This window comes from Periophthalmus magnuspinnatus, chromosome 16 (genome assembly GCF_009829125.3).
Source record: "Periophthalmus magnuspinnatus isolate fPerMag1 chromosome 16, fPerMag1.2.pri, whole genome shotgun sequence".
Classification (NCBI taxonomy): Eukaryota; Metazoa; Chordata; class Actinopteri; order Gobiiformes; family Gobiidae; genus Periophthalmus; species Periophthalmus magnuspinnatus.
Genome location: NC_047141.1, coordinates 1,862,037 through 1,883,673, shown reverse-complemented (window position 1 = coordinate 1,883,673; position 21,637 = coordinate 1,862,037). Strand labels below are relative to the sequence as shown.

At 44.4% G+C, this 21,637-nt stretch overlaps 1 protein-coding gene across 1 annotated transcript in view; it reads right to left on the bottom strand.

Moving 5' to 3' along the window:
- The window catches only part of grik2 (glutamate receptor, ionotropic, kainate 2), a 280,443-nt gene that overhangs the window by 109,317 nt on the left and 149,489 nt on the right, over positions 1 to 21,637 (bottom strand). The window contains exon 9 of the mRNA XM_033980607.2: positions 9,373 to 9,486. Coding sequence (XP_033836498.2) covers positions 9,373 to 9,486 — 114 coding nt within the window. The remainder of the gene's footprint in view (positions 1 to 9,372; positions 9,487 to 21,637) is intronic.

The window sequence follows — 21,637 nt, the reverse complement described above, 5'->3', positions numbered from 1 at the left end:
CCAGAGCTGGGGAGCAGAGCAGCTGAAGGCTCTGCTCCCCATAGTGACAAGACGGGCAGGAGGGACAGTGAGGTGCAGGGAAGAGGAGGAGCGGAGGGAGCGGGCAGGTGTGGAGATGTGAATGAGGTCAGACAGGTATGGAGGGGCCAGGTTGTGGAGAGCTTTGTATGTGAGGAGTATGATTTTGTAGTGTATGCGGTGCGTGATGGAGCCAGTGGAGCTGTTGCAGGACAGGTGTGATGTGGTGATGGGAGGGTGTGTGTGTGTGATAATGCGGGCAGCTGAGTTTTGGACCAGTTGGAGTTTATGGAGTGATTTCTGTGGGAGTCCGAACAGAAGAGAATTGCAGTAGTCTATACGGGAAGTGACCAGGCTATGGATGAGGATGGGGGTGGTGTGTGGGGTGAGTGAGGGACGGAGGCGGTGGATGTTATGTTGTTTATGTTGGAATTTGCTCAGACGAATAGTAAAAATATGTAAATACATAAAAAAATAAAATACTGTCAAATACAAACTCAATGAAGTACAGTTGTCCTTCGCTATATCACGCTTCAGCTTTCACAGTCTCGCTGTTTTGCTGATTTTTTTAGTGCAGTTTTCTATGCTTTTTTACAGTGTATGAACGTGCATTGTGTTCTGAGTCCTGATTGGTTAAGGGACTGTAGACCATTGTCCATCAGTCTCCTCTGTGCCGTGTCTCTTGTACAGTACAGAATGTGTTCAGACAAATTTACATAAATGTTGGATCGACACTACAGCGGAGCGGCGCCAGGACGAGGTATGGTCAGAGGAACTGTGAAATACACGTGAGCCACTATTAATGAATTAAACAAGAGAGAAATGTGAGAAAATGTTAATGCCTGTCTGAGAAAAGTGTATAAAGTGTGTGGTGAGGGGTTTTACAGCCTTAAAACATATATAATAATTGTAAAAAATAAAGCTGACTAATTGGCATATTTTGCCTATTGCAGGTGGGTTATTTTTACAACGTAACGCCTGCGATAAACGAGGGAACACTGTAAACACAAAATATGCACTGGAGTCTTTACAGAGCCGCATGTGGCTCTTTAGAGAGTGGTTGCAGACCCCTGTGTTCAGTCAATCACAGTGTTCCTTCTATCCTCAAACCCTCCCTCCTCATTCTCCGCTTTAGTCCTCCAGACCCCAATCTTCATAATCCAGATCGGGGCTGTTGAAGGTAACGCCCCTTCCTGCTCGCGCTCAGCTCCTGCTGCTGGTTTAGCAGGGAGTGGGTGCTTAGCAACACTGTCAATCAAACCTGTTGCTAACGCTAGCAGGAGCGACTTCGGGGGAAAGAAGGCGGCTGATTTGTCTGTTATTAATGTTCATATCTTGATTTACACACACAATAGTGAAATAAAAACCCCAGGATCATGTAGAGCGAGTTAATATGAACATTTAAGACCAAAATGATGAGTCTGACAGCAGCAGTTACAGAGAGAGGGGACACAGTCTGAGCACCTCCTCATGTCCCACTTGGCTCTGCCTCTCCTCAGTTTTCCTGTTCAAAATATGAGCCCAAAGCGCCTCCAGTTCCTGCTTTCCGCCCCTGATTCCTCGGATAGATAGAGCGCTGATAGGCCAAGATTTTAACAGCAATTACATCATGTTTCACTTCATAATCCCCGAGAAAATAATTGGAAAGCGCTCGGAAAATGCACATCAATCAAACTCGTAACAAACCATGTTCCTGACAACCCGCCCTCTTCCTCGCCTCCTCCTCATCATCATCGCCGCCGCGCCACTCAAAACGCCAATTAGAGGCACATTAATAACAACGAACCCTTTATTTTACAGAGAAAAGCCGAGGACTCATGGGCGGTAAACAGCGGCACCCTGTAATCTGGGATATTGTTGTTTCTGAGTGGAGCCCTTGATATCACCAAGAAAATTTAAACAGAGACGTTGTGGATTTCCTCCTGAGATGAACGGAAGTGTGGGAGTAAAATACAGACAGGCAAAACATGAGAACTGACCTAAACTAACTGACCAAACTGACCTAAAAACAAAATGATGCAGAAATTTAAAGCTGTAACCTCCTCAAAAACAGACCTGGAGTGGTGTATTGTTTCATTCACATGTTTGAGTAACACTTTATTATTAGTCTGTAACATCTCCAAAGCTCAAAATGCTCTGTTCCACCTTGTGATGTCATGAAATGGTAGTTTTCAAGTTAACAGCTTCTTTTACCTTTATTTCAGTTGAGATTGGCAATTCCAAGAGCTGAAATGATCCAAATGACTCTAGTGAAGGTGTGTGGAGTTTAAAAACACAGTGGAGCACTTCCTGTATCACCACATGATGACATCACAAGGTAGAACAGAGTGTTTTCAGTTTGAGAGAAGAACCTAAATATGCAGGGTTTGTGTGATAAACATGTGTGAATGAAACAAAACACAACTCCAGGTCTGTTTGTGATGACGAAACATTAGAACATGGATCAGAGAAAACACTAATATGGGACCTTTAAATATTCAAATAATAATGTTTATTTTGTAAAATGTGTTCTCCTGGGGGACTTCAACGCCCATGTGGGTAACGACAGTGACACCTGAAGGGGCGTGATTGGGAAGAACGGCCTCCCTGATCTGAACCCGAGTGGTGTTTTGTTATTGGACTTCTGTGCTAGTCACAGTTTGTCCATAACAAACACCATGTTCGAGCACAAGGGTGTCCATCGGTGCACGTGGCACCAGGACACTCTAGGTCGGAGGTCGATGATCAACTTTGTTGTCGTGTCATCTGACCTCCGACTGCGTGTCTTGGAAACTCGGCTGAAGAGAGAGGCAGAGCTGTCAACTGATCACCACCTGGTTGTGAGTTGGATCCGCTGGCGGAGGAGGAAGCCGGACAGACCTGGCAGGCCCAAGCGCATCGTGAGGGTCTGCTGAGAATGTCTGTTGGAGCCCTCTGTCTTCTCCCTGATCCCGGGGGAGGCTTGGGACGTGGACTCTGAGTGGGCCATGTTCTCCACCTCTATTATCAATGTCGCTGCTCACAGCTGTGGTCGTAAGGTCTGTGGTGCTTTTCACGACAGCAAACCCCGAACCCGGTAATGGACATCGGAAATTAGGGAGTCCTATCGAGCCTTATTGGTTCATGGGAATCCTGAGGCAGATGACGAGTATTGGTGAGCCAAGCGTGCTGCGGCTCATGCGGTCACAGAGGCCAGGGAAAAGGACTATCGGACAGCCTCAAAGAGATTCTGGCAAACCGTCCGACGCCTCAGGAGGGGGAAGCAGTGCTTCACCAACACTGTTTACAGTGCGGGTGGAGAGCTGCTGACCTCGACTGGGGATGTTGTCGGATGGTGGAAGAAACACTTTGAGGATCTCCTCAAACCTACTGTCACGTCTTCTGAGGAGGAAGCAGAGACTGGGGACCTGGAGGCGGACTCGACCATGACCGTGGCTGAAGTCACTGAGGTGGTTGGCAAGCTCCTTGGTGGCAAGGCTCCGGGGATGGACGAGATCCGTCCCGAGTACCTCAAGTCTCTGGATGTTGTCTTGGCTGACATGTCTCCACAACATTGCGTGGCAGTCAGAGACAGTGCCTCTGGACTGGCAGACCGGGGTGGTGGTCCCTCTGTATAAGAAGGGGGACCGGAGGGTGTGTTCCAATTACAGGGGAATCACACTCCTCAGCCTTCCTGGTAAGGTCTATTCCAGGGACTGGAGAGGAGAATCCGACCGACAGTTGAACCTCAGATTCAGGAGGAGCAGTGTGGTTTTCATCCTGGTCGCGGAACACTGGACTTGCTCTATACTCTCCATCGGGTGCTCCAGGCTCATGCGAGTTTGCTCAACCAGTCCAAATGTGTTTTGAGGATCTGGACAAGGTATTCAGAAGTGTCCCTCGTGGTTTTCTTTGGGGGGTGCTCTGGGAGTATGGGGTCCAGGGCCCTTTGCTAAGGGCTGCCTGGTCCCTGTATGACCGGAGCAGGAGCTGTGTTTGCATTGCCGGCAGACGTGTTCCCGGTGCATGTTTGACTCCGCCAGGGCTGCTCTTTGTCACCAGTTCTGTTCATTATATTTATGGACAGAATTTATAGGTGCAGTCAGGGGCCGGAAGGGGTCTGGTTTGGGAACCACAGGATCTCATCTCTGCTGTTTGTAGATGATGTTGTCCTGATGGCTTCATCGAGCCAGGACCTGCAGCACAGGGGCGGTTTGCAGCTGAATGTGAAGTGGCATGAGGATCCACTCCTCCAAATCTGAGGCCATGGTTCTCGATCGGAAAAAGGTGGCTCCCAAGGGAAGGTGTTCCGGGCATGTCCCACCGGTAAGAGGCCCCAAGGAAGACCCACAACACGCTGGAGAGACTATGTCTCTTGGCTGGCCTGAAAACACCTTGCGGTCCCACCAAAGGAGCTGGAGGACGTGTCTGGGGTGAGTGAAGTCTTGTAGTCCCTGCTTAGGCTGCGGCCTCCGCAACCCAGTCCGGGATAAGCCGAAGAAAATGGATGGATGTGTACTACATATATTAACTCAGTCCTTGTGTCTCTATAGTTCTCTGTGGATCATGATGTTATAATTTACACATTTTAAATCACAATATTCATCTAAAACGACTTAATAAAAGACACAAGTCCGCTGACTTTCACATTAGAAAACTGTGGTGCCCAATGGGAGCTGATGTCACCGTAAATGTCATCACAACAAAGTGCCACACGTTGTCGCCGCCCCCTATGGACAGGTGGCTTTTATTAAGAAAATAAAACTGGAGAGGGAAGTGCATACGTCACAGTGGGCGTGTATTGGTGGAGGTTAAACGGGGGTAAATCGTCAAAAAAAAACAATTTAAACAGTTGATTAAAGATTACTCAAATATGAATCACTCCAAATACAACTTCAGAGGCTCAATGAGAAGAAACGACTAGAACATGGAAAAACATCTGAACAGAACAGTTTGAAGAACAGGTCTGATTTAATCATCTTTTGAAACATTTACAACTGCAAATGTTCATCTTTTAATTGCTGTTTTCCCAAAGCAACTCTGAGTTACATGAACGATTAGAAAATTCAAAAGACCTATTTGTCAGATACTAATGAAACATAAACTTTTTAAACTGTGAAAAGAGGAAATGGGTCTCGCTCTTTCTCTTTGTTTTTCAGATTCTCAATGTGATGATGTCATACTCCCAGATGGGGACAAGAGCCTGTTGAACCTGATCATTTTATTTGTGCCTAGACCACAGACTGCATATATAAATGGACATAGCTAACCTGCTAACCGCCGCATTTTAAACAGGAAGTGATCAGCTCCGTCGACCTGGTCCCAATGCACTTTCTCTGTAACTGCTGCTGTCAGACTTGTCGATTTGGTCTTAAATGTTCGTATTAACCTGCTCTACATGATCCTTGCGTTTTTATTTCACTATTGTGTCTGTAAATCAAGATATGAACATTAATAACAGACAAATCAGGCGCCTTCTTTCCCCGAGGTTGCTCCCGCCAACATTAGCAATAAGTTTACACTCTATAGACTGGACCCTAGATCTTACTATATTACAACATAAATCTGCATTTTAATAATTTGAATATTAGCTGCCTCCATCTGTATTAAATATAATTGTCCTGTAAGATGTTGTGATGTCGCCTGAAACACAGCAGTGGTCCAGGGGCAACAGGGCTATAAACCAACACTGTTCCATCCCACTAAGTCTGGACTCTGATCTGGTCAACTGTCACAAGCAATCTCTCCATTTTGGCACACAGAGGGGGCCCCCAAAATCATCCTGCCCAGGGCCCCTACTAAAGCTGGAAACGGCCCTGCTCATAACAAACCAAGCCCTGGTCTTTCCCATGAGTCGTGCCGTAGAGGAGCGCATTGTCTGGAGCGGTGGAGGGATACATGAGTGCTCTGAGGTTTAAATGTCACAGCCTTTTCACACTGCTGCTTCTGAAGAGCCCTGAAATTTTACAGGACAAAAAGTAGTTCCATTTTAAAAGCAAAGAAAGGCTCAGCTCATGGTCAGACAGGGTTCAACTGGGGATAAGTCACAGGGTTTAAACCAGACATATTGTGCTTGTGTCTTTGTCGTTCTCATCTCTGTGGGTCATTATGTTATAATTTACACATTTTAAATCACAATATTCATCTACATTGACATAATAAAGAAACAAATCCAGTGCCCCTGTCATGATGCCTGTAGTATCTGTCTCCCTGTGTGCTGTCCCCTCCCTCACCTGTCTGAGCCTGGAGCTGGGCGGAGTGCCTTCTCCTCCCGTGCGCACCTGGAGCGCATTAGCAATTACCTCCACCTGCTGCCGAGTATTTGAAGGCACTGTGATAAACGAGGCATTAGAAGACACTCGGAGCCAGACCGTCCGCGTATTCCTTCTCGTCTTCACCCTGTTTCCATCACCGTCTCGGGCCAGACCGTCCGCGTGTCAACCTTCCTGCTCTCGCTTGTTCCTGCTTCTGCCTCTGCGCTCCAGCTCCGGTATAGTCACTCCTCTGCCTTGCCTCCTGTTCAGTCTTGGTCTTCGGTTTGCTTCCCGTCTCCTGCCCTGGCTCCCGCTCTCTGGACTACTCTGGCTCGGCCTGCCCCGGTCTCGTCCTGATCCTGTCCTCGCTCTGGTCCTGGCTTTCCCATCCCTGCTCTGCACTACGGCCGTCTGGTCTGCCTCCCGCTCCCTGGCTCCCCGTGTGTGTTAAATGAACTATTAGAAACTGTATTTCACCATTTTGTAAATAAACACTGTTAACTTGCCCCGAGTCTGCACTCCTTGGTCCGCACCTGCACCTGCCGTTACGACAGCCCCCTATGGATAACTGCACATCACAATAGAGCAGCACTTTTTTTTTTTTTTTCATTTGTACCAAAATGACAACGCAACCTCGCTGGATGCACCAATACCAGGTTTCAAACTCAAAGGCCAGTCAAATAAAGGTCCAATATTAAACAAAATTAACTCTTGTGGGGTTTAATTCATGTTCTAACGCTGTTACCTCTTCAAAAACAGACCTGGAGTTGTGGTTTGTTTCATTCACACACTTTAACACTATAATACAGTAACACTTTATAATTAATCTGTAACATCTCCAAAGCTCAAAATGCTCTGTTCCACCTTGTGATGTCATGAAGTGGTAGTTTTCAAGTTAACTGCTCCTTTTATCTTTAGTTCAGTAGAGGAAGATGTAAAATGCCTTAAATGACTCACGTTTAACAATGTAGAGTAAACCTGCAGTGGACCATGGACACAGCACAGGCACAGGGAGAGAAAGAACCAATGCATCCAAAGTCTATTTACTATTTACAGATCAGTGTGTGGATGAAAAACAACTTTCTCCAGTTAAACTTAGGCAAGACTCAAGTCATAGTCTTTGGCCGACAGAAACATAAAGAAAGTGTCAGCAGTCACCTTCACACTCTGTCTCTAAAACCTTCAAATCAGGCTAGAAATCTAGAGGTAATAATGGACTCGAAGATTTGAACTTTAACAGCCAAATCAAATCAGTAACATCTGCAGCTTTTTTACCATTAAAAAACAGCAAAAATCAAAGGTAAACTGTCAAACCCAGACTTAGAGAGACTTATCCTGCATTTGTCTCCAGTAGATTAGACGACTGTAACGTCCTGCTCACTGGCCTCTCCAAACGAGCCTTAAGACAGAACAGTACATCCAGAACACTGCTGCTCAGGTCCTGACTAGAACCAGGAAGTACGAGCACGTGTCCTGTGCTCAGGTCTGTGGCTCAGAGAATAGACTTTAAAGCCGCTCTGCTTGTGAACAAGTCTCTCCATGGACCAGCACCAAAGAACATCTCCCACATGTTAGAGCCACATGAACCACTCTGAGGACCTGGAACAGTCTTCCTTAAAATGTGAGACAGGACTTTGACAATGTTTAAATCCAGGACCTGGTTCTGTTTAGCTGCATGTGACTGAAAGGGTTTATGGTGCTTTCACACCAGGGCGTCAAGAATGCGTTGGACGCCTCTAGCTGGATGACTTTGCATTTCAGCATTTGCATTTGCACCTTCGACACGCATCATGGACACCCTGGAACCAGAGCGTCCATTGTCAAGGGCATCTATTGCGGTCTGCGATGCGGTATGCTAGCCAGTGTGACCAACATAATTAAGTTGCCACTAGTTTCTGGCTGAATTTCTTTCTCCTTGCTCTGGATGATGACGTTGCTTTGTCACTGGAGCAAAGTCTCTGACTGGTTGACGCTGCGCGTCAAATGCTAAAAACTTCTGCTTTTCAGCTTTTGGACGTGCGAACAAAATGTCCGATGCCTGAATGCTTGAGATGTGCCGTGTCAGTGCCAAATTCGCGCTGCTGTGACACTTGAAGACACACCACAAAAACGCAGGGCAGCCAAGATGCACGTCCACCATAGGCTTTGCATGTAAACTCAACCCCCTGATGCCCTGGTGTGAACGCACCATCATTCTGAGCTGTAAACGTTCACGAGGCTGAAGGTCTCAGAGCTGCAGAGCTACTGGACAAACCAACAAACAGATCAATTTACTCCAAACCCAAAACCCACAGAGGAAAATACAATATAATATTACATAAAATCTATGACCAAAAACTCCAAATAGTTTTGATTTAAATGTTAAGCTGATTCAGATCAGATCACTCACTCCGCTCAAGTACTTGTATTTTATTACCAAACATCTGCCTCTGCACTGGACACGAGACATTCACAAACTACTGAACCAAGCAGCTTAAATATGAGGGAATATGCACCACTAAAACAGAACTGAACCAGGACTAAACCAGGACTAAACCAGGACTAAACCAGGTCTAAACCAGGACTAAACCAGGTCTAAACCAGGACTAAACCAGGCCTAAACCAGGACTATACCGGGTCTAAACCAGGTCTAAACCAGGTCTAAACCAGGTCTAAATCAGGACTAAACCAGGTCTAAACCTGGAATAAACCAGGTCTAAACCAAGATTAAACCAGGTCTAAACCAGGACTAAACCGGGTCTAAACCAGGTCTAAACTGGGTCTAAACCAGGTCTAAACCAGGTCTACATCAGGACTAAACCAGGCCTAAACCAGGACTAAACCAGATCTAAACCAAGATTAAACCAGGTCTAAACCAGGACTATACCGGGTCTAAACCAGGTCTAAACAAGGTCTAAACCAGGACTAAACCAGGTCTAAACCAGGACTAAACCAGGCCTAAACCAGGACTATACCGGGACTAAACCAGGTCTACCTCAGGACTAAACCAGGTCTAAACCAGGACTAAACCAGGACTAAACCAAGTCTAAACCAGGACTAAACCAGATCTAAACCAAGATTAAACCAGGTCTAAACCAGGACTAAACCAGGTCTACATCAGGACTAAACAGCTGTTGCGTTGTAGTATGAGAGTCATTCTTACCAAGATGGTGGACACCACGAGGGAGCGGTTGGACAGGGAGTCGGACACGTTGGTGTTTTTACCCCTCTGGTTTTCCGTCATGTTGAGTCCACTGGACGGGTCCCACGTTCCGATCTGAAACAAACAGCACTGTTTATGTTTATGTTCACAGGGAAAGTCTGACGAGAACAAAACACACACCTGCACAGGTCTATTTAAACAGGAGCAGGTGTGATTATAAATGTTTATCTCCACATTTTTAAAGTGCTGCAGTGGCTCCAGTTTTACATGTCCTTCAGATGTTACATTTTTGGGAAAAAATAAGAATCAATGGGTTTTTTTTTTCATTTCAGTTCTAGAGTGGACAGTTTTTAAACAGCGACAATCATGAGATCTTGTATTCAAAGTTAAAGTGGTGTATTGAGTCAGTCGTCATAGTCCCATAAATACAGTGGGGCAAAAAAATTGTCAGCCACCAATTGTGCAAGTTCTCCCACTTAACCTGCTGGGCCGTCAGAACGTCCCTACTTTACAACTTTACAGCGAGGTACGTATACTTCTGCATCACCCACACAAACAATCTATACATCAAATGAAAGCTACGGCGCTCATCCTTTTGAATATGTAAACCATTTTCACCTGCAATCACCACAGTGATGACAGGAAAGACGTTTTTACAGAAAAAGCCAAAGATTTTGATTTGGACTTCACTTAACTTTGAGCGCACTGGTTCTGTCAAACATCAACATATTCCCACAAAGTTAGTCTCATTTGTTCTGTACAGGTCCAGAGAATATAATCCAGTGAAGACATTATTTCCACAAAACAAGTTAGATCCTCCATGTCCAATCTGCTGCAGGAAAGTCTTCCAAAGGCGAAATCGGTTCAGTCACTTTTTTACATCTCTTTTGTTGAGTTCAGGCATAATAAACTTCTGTCATTGCGAACTTTCTTCCTCAGTGCTAAAAACACGTGTTAGCTTCTGATTGACAGCAATGTTGGCCAATAAGGTGGGGGTTGTGGTTTACTGGAGCCCCAGACAGTGAATCAGTGCTGCAGATGACTGAACGTTTACACCCACTCTCCTCCCTGTATAATCGACCAATTACATTACACACATTTAGTGACAATTTCCCTTTACAGCCAATGAGCAGCGGAACACGACAATGTATCACATGCCATGGTTTTCCATAAACAGACGGAGCATGACGAGTGCGTAAAAAAGTGAGTAAATCGTCCCTTCATGTGTAATTTGTGCATATTTTATGCACTGCAGTTTCGCGTTCGAAACATGACGAAATAGACAAAACAAATGAAGCATGTGATCCAGGACACTGTGAATGTTTGTACAATTTATACGAGGCATCTCTGACCCGGAGCGGTTTGTGTCAGAGAGAGAAAATTCCACAGTGGACTCAGGAGTAGAGGACCTCATGTTTGGATGGATCAGATGCTGTTTTCGATCGGTAAGTGTGGTTTATTCTGCTACTGACATAACTGTAGGTAAAATATATCATGTGTAATCCATTAGCATCTGTTCTGTGCACATAGTGCACATTCGAACCATGCGCTCTGGCACATTTGTGTTTAACTGTATGAATTACACTTCATTTGTCTATTGTTTTATTCTGCAGTTTGTATTATTGTAGGTAAAAATATAAGATGTGCACACATTAGCATCTCTTCTGTGTGCATGGGTGAGGTGCACTCTGACACGTTCCTGTGGAGAGTTCAGATCAGACTTTGTTTATTGTTAATATCTGGCAGAATATAGTTCATACAGCGATAACTGTGCTGCCCAATGATAAACCCAAATGTTAGCTTCTGATTCACACCTAATTTGACAATCAGCGTTGGTTTTGCAGATCACTGAAGCCCCAGATCGCAGAATGTTTACGCTCGCTCTCACCATTGTAGTAACAACCAATTACTACACATTCCGCATTACTGATGCTTTACACTAACAGCCACTGAGCAGCTGAACAAGATGATGTACAGTTTGTCATGATTTACTGTACGCAGATAGAGTACAGTGTAGAGACGAAGCGTCACTCCATGCATAAATCCTGCATCATTGTGTGTCGTTTGTGATGATTATGGACATGTATATGATATAATTTACTTCACCCCTCTTAATTTTGTACTTTGTTGTTACTTATGTTTGTGTTTTTCCTTAGGCACATGGGTGACGTTGAGTGATCAGATGTGCTTATCGGCTATTATGAGGTTTTGCACACAAAGCAAACAAAGAAATGTTTTTCTACCATTTTGTGGATATTGCCTTTGTGAATGCCTTGATTCTCTATAAAGGACACTGTAGAGCAAAGGGTAAAATCCCCATGCACCAAAAGGCCTTTAGATAAACTCTTGTGTTGGAGCTGGCAGAGGCAGGAGACATCAGAACACAACAGGAAGAAGGAAGCAGGGAGAAGCATCATTGTCTAGTATCGTCAGTATATATTTGTTTTGATCCATACCACTTGTTTTGACTATATTTTATATAGAAATATACATTTTATGTTGTGTTTTGATATACTATATAAATTTACATCAGTAATAGAGCAGTTAGATACAGAAGTGTAAGCTTTCAGTAAAGCCCTCACTGATGTCTGTGGGTTGAAGCATTCAAAAGTTATTGCTTTTTATCAAACATTCTCCAAATGTCTCCATTTGGATAGGTTTGGAGAAGTTTGAATGAATTTGGGTATATCAAAAGTCCCTCCATAAAACGCCTGGATTTACTAATAATAAAAGGAGTGTAAAAATCAAATTTCTATTGTCCTCAAATTTGAAATGTGAGAGGTCAACAGTATTTTCTGTTGAAATATAATGTATTTTTGTCCCCTGTTACCAACTGCAGCTTTCTACACCTTCATTTTCACACAAAAAAAAGTAGACATGAATAAGAAAAATCATTTTTTATATGCGTTCCAAAGTGTATAAATGCTCAGCAGACATACTCACAGTGATTCTGATGCCTGTGGGTAAAACTATAGAGTGCTACCTTTACAAAGACCCCAAACTTGTGTATTTACTACTGAGGGTTAAATAATGGTGATCATTTTAATTTGGAGAGGTCAGAACAAAGGCAGTTTCACCAAAATTACCCGGAATTCTGATGGGTTAAAAAGATGAGACAGGCCTGTAATTTTCATCATAGGTTCACTTCAACTATGAGAGACAAAATAAGGGGAAAGAATCCAGGAAATCACATTGCAGGATTTTTTATGAAATAATAAGTAAATTCCTCAGTAAAATTGGTATTTGGTCACCTACAAACAAACAAGATTTCCATCTCTCACAAACCTGTAACTTCTTCTTTCAGAGGCTCCTCTGTCCTCCACTCGTTGCCTGTGGCACCTGTTTGAACTCGTTACCAATATAAAAGACACCTGTCCACAACCTCAAAGAGTCAGACTCCAAACTCCACTATGGCCAAGGCCAAAGACCTGTCAAAGAACACCAGAGACAAAACTGTAGAACTGCACCAGGCCCCGAAGACTCAATCTGCAATAGGTGCAGCTTGGTGTGAAGGAATCAACTGTGGGAGCAATTACTAGAAAATGGAAGACATACAAGACCACTGATAATCTCCCTCGATCTGGGGCTCCACTCAAGATCTCACCCTGTGGGGTCAAAATGATCACAAGAACGATGAGCAAAAATCCCAAAACCACATGGGGGACTTACTGAATGACCTGCAGAGAGCTGGGACCAAAGTCACAAAGGCTACCATCAGTAACACACTACAACGCCAGTGTCAGACGTGTCCCCCTTCTTAAGCCAGTACATGCCCAGGCCCATCTGAAGTTTGCTAGAGAGCATTTGGATGATCCAGAAGAGGATTGGGAGAATGTCATATGGTCAAATGAAACCAAAATAGAACTTTTTGATAAAAACCCAACTTGTCCTCTTTGGAGGAGAAAGAATGCTGAGTTTCATCCAAAGAACACCATACCTACTGTGAAGCATGGGGGTGGAAACATCATGCTTTGGGGCTGTTTTTCTGCAAAGGGACCAGGATGACTGATGCGTGTAAAGGAAAGAATGAATGGGGCCATCTATCGTGAGATTTTGAGTGAAAATCAAAAAGTCACTCCTTCATTGCTGGGCAATGAAGTAGTGACTTTGTAAGAAGCATTTAAAGGTCCCGGAGTGGCCTAGCCAGTCTCCAGATCTCAACCCCATAGAAAATTCTTGGAGGGAGTTGAAAGTCCGTGTTGCCCAGCGACAGCCCAAAACATCACTGCTCTAGAGGAGATCTGCAGGAGGAATGGACCAAACTGCCAGCTACAGTGTGTGAAAACCTTGTGGAGACTTACAGAAAACATTTGACCTCTGTCATTGCCAACAAAGGGTATATGACAAAGTATTGAGATGAACTTTTGCTATTGACTAAATACTTATTTTCCACCAGAATATACACATAAATATTTGATTTAATGGATTTTTTTTTTCTCATTCTGTCTCTCATAGTTGAAGTGAACCTATGATGAAAATGACAGGCCTCTCTCATCTTTTTAAGTGGGAAAACTTGAACAATTGATGGTTGACTAAATACTGTTTTGCCCCACTGTAGATACATAAGAAGCACACAGTCACAGGACACAGGTCACAGGTCAGATAAGGAGAACACAGGCCACAGGTCTGATAAGGAGCACATAGGTCACACGTCAGGTGAGGAGTAATAACCTTTATGTCAACAATCTAATGTTTTTTGTTTCACTTTTGTTCCTTCGGGTGCTTCAGATCCATGTAGGTTTTAAATGTGTTTCTCTCTTTTGAGAATACCACATGTTGTGCATGATTTTGTCCAATTTTATAATGAAATCTGATTTATAATTATATAAATGGTATAAATCTGATCCTATGTCCAGTTACTCTTGAGTTTCTTAAAATCAAAAAATGTTCTCCTTTTTTACATACACTTTAGCATTACAACTTTGAAGATTTTGAACTACATACCTTCAGGTTAGAGGGTGATCTGTACCTAAGCCATTTGTTAACTTTTAATGATTGAACTCATTTTACCTAAAAAAAAAAAAAAGAAAAAAAAGAATCAGCTCCTCCAACTCCGAGGCCATGGTTCTCGACCGGAAAAAGGTGGTTTGCCCTCTCCGGGTGGGTGGTGAGTCTTTGCCCCAAGTGGAGGAGTTCAAGTATCTCGGGGTCTTGTTCATGAGTGAGGGAAGGATGAAGCGTGAGATTGACAGGCGGATCGGTGCAGCGTCTGCAGTGATGCGGTCGCTGTATCAGTCCGTTGTGGTGAAGAAGGAGCTGAGTCCAAAGGCGAAGCTCTCGATTTACCAGTCAATCTACGTTCCTACCCTCACCTATGGTCATGAGCTCTGGGTAATGACCGAAAGGACAAGATCGCGGATACAAGCGGCTGAAATGGGTTTCCTCCGCAGAGTGGCCGGGCGCACCCTTAGGGATAGGGTGAGGAGCTCGGTCACACGGGAGGAGCTCGGAGTAGAGCCGCTGCTCCTACACGTTGAGAGGAACCAGTTGAGGTGGCTCGAGCATCTGCTCAGGATGCCTCCTGGACGCCTCCCTAGGGAGGTGTTCTGGGCATGTCCCACCGGGAGGAGGCCCCGGGGAAGACCCAGGACACGCTGGAGGGACTATGTCTCTCGGCTGGAAAGGGAACGCCTTGAGGTCCCACCGGAGGAGCTGGAGGACGTGTCCGGGGTGAGGGAAGTCTGGGAGTCCCTGCTTAGACTGCTGCCCCCGCGACCCGGCCCCGGATAAGCGGAAGAAAATGGATGGATGGATGAAAAAAAAAAAAAAAAGTTTAGTTTTATTTGAATTGGTGCATTTGAACCCCTCCTGCAGAGGCCTGGAATCGAACGAGTCGTTTTACAAAGATCTGTCTCAGATCAATTCGTCTGATTAAACCTGGAACTGGGTCAAACTTTAGTCATTCGCAAACTTTACACTGAAGGAATCAAAATATGAGACAAATCATGAGTCTAAACCAGGTCTAAACCAGGACTAAGCCAGGACTAAACCAGGACTAAACCAGGGCTAAACAAGGACTAAATCAGGACTGAACCAGGACTGAACCAGGTGTAAATCAGGACTGAACCAGGACTGAACCGGGTGTAAATCAGGACTGAACCAGGTGTAAATCAGGACTGAACCAGGACTGAACCAGGTCTAAACCAGGACTGAACCAGGTCTTAACCAGGACTGAACTAGATCTTATAATGATGTGTCTGTATGTATGTATGTTTCACAAGTATAAGACACAGACTAGTACACACCCATGGACTACTATGAACCTACTGGACACTGAGGGTATTACAGACATAACACACATCGGAACAGAACACAAGTACAAACATTTAATGCAGTATATTGTCTAAAGAAAGAGTGCTTTTATCATCATTGTGATCAAGTATTATATGGATCGATTCTAATCCTCATATAGTTTAAAATGTTAGTATGGTGCCATCACTAAAGTGACAGTGACGTCTTTGTTCACTTCATATCATATTATTTTATAATGTTCTTAATAATCTACACGTCTCTGTAAATGTGGCTTATTCCACGTAAACACAGGTTATAAATATGCAGGAGGAGCCACTGTCCCGAGCCCGAGGAGGCGGCTGACAGCTGGGTGAACTGCGCCGCTGTCAAAGGAGCATTTTACCCACAATCCCACGGGGCGACAGCGCAGCAGACGGACGTAACCTCTGACCTTTGGGAGGGTGATTCTAAGGCGAGAGGAGGACGGGGTCACGTCTGCTTTGATCATTATTCAAGATGTCCGAGATTAAGAGGAAAATGAGTCGTCAAACGGTTTATGTCAAACTCAACTCATGGACAGTTATGATGATGATGATGATGATGATTATTATTATTATTATTATTATTATTATTATTATTATTATATTTTTATATAGATATTTTTTTAAACACCAAATATAACGTAAAATGGCTAAAAAAGTGAATCTCTTCCTCTATTTTCTGCTTTCAATATTAAACAGCAAATGAACCAAACTTCCATTTTCAAATTAGTTTCAAATATTAAATCAAAAGGAGCCAACTATTTATGCAGCAGAATATCGTCTGCAAACAAGAAGAACAGACTTAATCAGATCTGCTCTGTGAATGTGAATGTGTGCGACGAGGAAATACCACAAGACTTCAGAATTTTATTTCAAATCTGTTTCTGAAACTTAATAAACCACAAAGTTATTAAAGTATTTTATCAAATCTTGTGTTTTAAATTTGCTTTTTGGACTTAAAACAACCACATTATGGATATTAGTTAGCACCACAGACGGTGTAAAGAAGTGACTGAGTGAGTGTGACGTCACCCACAGCGTTCATCTCCAAATGAAGCTCATCAAGACGAGCAGTTATAGGGACGATTTGGAGCAAAGTTCCTACTGCGAGTATCATAACAACCAAAGAGCCAATCAGGAGCGAGGCTGATGAAGGTAAAGCCCCTTCCCGCGCACCGCTGGTTTAGCAGGGAGCAGGCGCTTAGCAATGCTGTAAATTTGTCATGATCCTGCATTTCCTGTCCTCCTGTGTTCTCTCCCCCTCCCCTACCTGTCTGCCCGGAGCTGGGTGGAGTTCCTGACCCCTCCCGCACGCACCTGGAGCGCATCAGCGCAATTACCTGCACCTGCTGCCGAGTATATGAGGGCTCGGCAGAAGACACTCAGGGCCAGATCGTCTGTTTGTCTTTCCCCAGGACCGTCTTGGACCAGAGTCTCGGCCAGACTGTCCGCGTGTCAATATTCCTGCTCTTGCTCGTTCCCGTTCCTGCCTCTGCGCTCCAGCTCCGGTACAGTCGACCCTCTGCTTGCCTCCTGCCCTGTCTTGGCCTCCTGCTTGCTTCCCATCTCCTGCTCTGGCTCCCGCTCTCTGGATCACTCCTGCTCAGTCTTCCCAGGTCCTGTCCCTGGTCTCGTCGTGCTCCGGTCCTGGCAGTCTCTGCTCTCACTCAGGTCCTGGGTTTCCTGCTCCTGCCCTGCCCTACGCCCGTCTGGTCTGCCTCCCACTACCTACGTCCCGTGTGTGATAAATGAACTGTCTGAACTGTCTTTTGCACTATTGTAAATAAACACCGTAATTCTGCCCTGAGTCTGCACTCGTTGGTCCGCTACACCCACCGTTACGACAAAATTAAACCTGTCGCTAATGCTAGCAGGAGCAACCTCGGGGAAAGAAGGCGCCTGATTTGTCTGTTATTAATGTTCATAAATTACACAATAGTGAAATAAAAAACCCAGGATCATGTAGTGTGTTAATACAAACATTTAAGACCAAAATGACGAGTCTGACAGCAGCAGATACAGAGAGAGGGGACACAGTTTTTACACAGAAAGTGAACTGGAGTCAATGGAGCAGGAAGTGCGCCCATGATCACTTCCTGTTTGGAGCGCGGCAGCTAGCAGGTTAACTATGCACATTCATATACAGTGGTTCCTCGCTATATCACGGTTCACCTTTCAAATCTTTTTTTAGTGTGATTTTACATGCTTTTTTACAGTATATGAACGTGTATTGTGTTCTGCGTCCTGATTGGCTGTTGGACTGTAGACCATTGTCCATCAGTCTCCTCCGTGCCGTGTCTCCTGTACAGTACAGAATGTGTTCAGACAAATTTACATAAATGTTGGATCTCAGTGTGACTCTGAAGTGCTGTATGTTTGTAAGTTTTCTCCCCGACAAAATCCGCAATGTTGATGACAAAGGCGCCTACGAAGGTTTGAACTTTGAGAGTGTTTAAAAAAGAGAGAAATGTGAGAAAAGTGTATAAAGTGTGTGGTGAGGGGTTTTACAGCTGCAAAACATATTAATAATTGTAAAAATAAAGCTGACTACTTTACGGATTTCGCGCATTGTGGGTTATTTTTAGAACGTAACCCCCGTGATAAACCAGGGACCACTGTACACTCTATGGTACAGTCCATGTAGCTGGCCAGCCTCCGTGATATCTTTTAACTCTAATACTTGAATTTTTGCAAAAGTCCATAAGAAAAATGGATGGAATATGTACTTCAGGAACCAGAGCGAGAATCAATGTTGAGCTTTGAACAACTTGGAGTTAATAAAGACGAGTGAACACTGTCACCGTTTAAAAGCTCCTAAAACGTTTCCTTTAAACCTGAGATATTTAGCCGTTTCTGTGTAAACGTAGTGTATAAAGTGAAGTGCAGATGCCTCCGGTCTTTCCTCTCGTTTCTGATTCTCGAGCTGTAAAATCTTCCTCTCGTTTCTGATTCTCGAGTTGTAAAATCGTCTCTGGTGAGTCTCTCCTTTCCTTCAGTCAGATCCGGCCCTCAGGCTGGTCGTGTCCTTTCTCAGCTCTACAAACCTGATCTCCCTTCGAACCTCGTTGCCCGGGGCGTCACCAGAAGGAGCCTCTGACCCCTCAACCGCACCACAGCGCCCCCATCTGGACACCACCAATTAACGATAGACATTTTGAGTCTGAAATTGTCTTTGAAGGGGCCATGTTCCTCGTCACAAACAGACCTTGAGTTGTGTTTTGTTTCATTTACACATGTTTAACACACAAACCCTGCATAACACTCTGTTCCACCTTGTGATGTCATCATGAGGTAATACAAGTGCTCCACTGTGTTTTAAAACTTCACACACCTTCACTAGAATCATTTGGATCAGTGTCTCCTGAACTAAAGGTAAATTGAGCTGTTAACTTGAAAACTACCACTACCACAAGGTAGAACGGAGCATTTTGAGCTTTTGAGATGTAGACAGACTAATAATAAAGTGTTACTCAAACATGTGAATGAAACAAAACACAACCCCAGGTCTGTTTTCGAGGAGAGAACAGCATTAGAACATGATTTAAAGCTCCATTTTTCCCCCATCAACTCAAAGCATCCACCATCCTGCAGATAAGGTCCTGACAAAGACGAGCTCATGATCTGGAGATGCGCCCCCTGCTGGTTGTCCCAGTGGCATTGAAGGATGGGTCAAATGCAGAGGACAGAAATTCAACAGCTTTGTGTCGCCATTTTGGTACAAATGGAAAAAAAAAAAAGAGCTGCTCTGGTGTGATGTGCAGCTGTCCATAGGGGGCGTCGACAGAATGCGGCGCTTTGTTGTGATGACGTTTACGGCAACGTCAGCTCCAATTGGACTTGTTTCTTTTAGTTGTTTTAGATGAATATTGTGATTTAAATGTGTAAATTTTAACATAACGATCCACTAGTGTCGTAGATTATAACTATAGAGACACAAACACATTATGTAAAGAACATTGTACTGTGTGACAACTACTCACACATCCAACTACAACTTTGTCTTCTGTGATATTTGCAAACCTACCCCCTGACCCCACAGCGCCCCCCTCTGGCCCTCCACTCGAGGAGCAGTTTGTACTTGCAGATGAGCCCTTGAGTGCGTCCTGCTGGAGAGTGGAGAGGCTGGAGAGGTTTGTGAGGAGCCTGAATAATGCAGGGAGCAGAGACTCGGGGTCAGGGCCGCGCTCGTCGCTGTTTGTGTGAGTATCTGCTGCGACCGGGGCCCCCGCTGATAATCTCATGAATCCTAAAGTGAGAAGTGCCACTAGAGACGAGCGGCCGTGCGAATGAGATGCAAAAAATAAAACACCAAAGTCATTCTGTGCAGATCAAAACCACTCTCTGCTCCTTCGCTCTCCCCGTGTTCCTCTGAGAAGCTCTCCAAGTTTTAGCACTTCAAACTTTGCAGGTAACGATATCTGAAACTCCGAAGACAGTCGCTCTCAAGCCCTTCACACCAAAGACCACCTAAGTACATATTTGGCTTTCCTTGTGTCAAATATAAACTGTTCCGGGTGTAAACAGGGACTGAAGCAGGTGTAGCCCATCGCCAATAGTTCTCTGTGGATACTACTTTAAAAAAGTGTATAAAGTGTGCGGTGAGGGGTTTTACAGCCTTAAAACATATATAATAATTGTAAAAAAATAAAGCTGACTACTTTGCAGATTTCGCCAATTGCGGCTTATTTTTAGAATGTAACCTCCGCAATACACAAGGGATCACTGTGCATTGAAAAACTGTGTCCCCTCTCTCTGTATCTGCTGCTGTCAGACTCGTCATTTTGGTCTTAAATGTTCGTATTAACCTGCTCTACATGATTGTGGGGTTTTTATTTCACTCCTGTGTCTGTAAATCAAGATATGAACATTAATAACAGACAAATCAAGCACCTTCTTTCCTTGAGGTCGCTCTCGCTAGTGTTAGCAACAGGTTTCATTGACAGCGTTGCTAAGTGCCCGCTCCCCACTAAACCACTAAACCAGTGTTGTGAGTGGGAAGAGGCATTACCTTCAACAGCCTCGCTCTGGATTGGCTCTTTGGTTGCTACGATACTCTTGGGTGATATTCCAAATATGGAACTCAGCTCCAAATTATCCGCTATAAATGCTAGCCTTGATGAGCTTCATTTGGAGCCAAATGCTGTGGAAGACTTCGCTCTCACTTAGTCCACTTCTTTATACAATTTTGCTGAAATAGAAGGAAAGAAATGGGTACAGGCCCTTTAAAAACATCTATCTCACATAATACGTCCCCTTTAAAGTCATTCAAGTATATTTCTTATGTAATGCTAGCTTCCACGTGTGAATGCCCTTGTGAGCTGCTGCTATAATCCCACACATCTCAAACCACAGAGGACTGTACACTGCAAAACGCTCTCAGAGATGTCATCCCTGCTCCGCGGCGCTGCAAAGCTCCGCTAAATTAATCTTGAATCAAAACTTCTTTAACATATGGCGCCATGTTGGTTGCCGCGGGCGACGTCTTTGTGGTTTGCAGCTCCATCAAACGCAGCGACAGAGAAGCCCCGAGCGCGACTCCCTTTTCATAAAACAAAGAGAGACGACTTTTGAGTTTAGCTACGAGCGGGAAAGAGCAGAGCAGCAGAAACACAGGACGAGTTGGGATTATGAGGAAGACATTTTGAAGCAGATGGGCGTCATGATGGAAAGTACCAGAGGGGGCGCAATTAGAAGAGACGCAATTAGCAACTCATAGAATGACATTATTTAATATCCTGTCTTAAAGGGCCTGTTTCCTGTTTCTCCCCATGTCTTTGAGCTAAATGTGTCTCGTGCAAATACAGTAAATTGTAAAAGCAGCTTGAGGTCAAAATGTGTCCTCAGGAGCGTGATGCCGTCTGCATCTAATAAGAAAACATTATACTGTCCGTTAGCATGCTAGTTGTTGTTAGCTTTACCGTCACGGCCAAACTCTGCTCTGGTCTGTGAGGAGTAACTTTGAACCACTGCAAACCATTTAAAATGAACTAGCA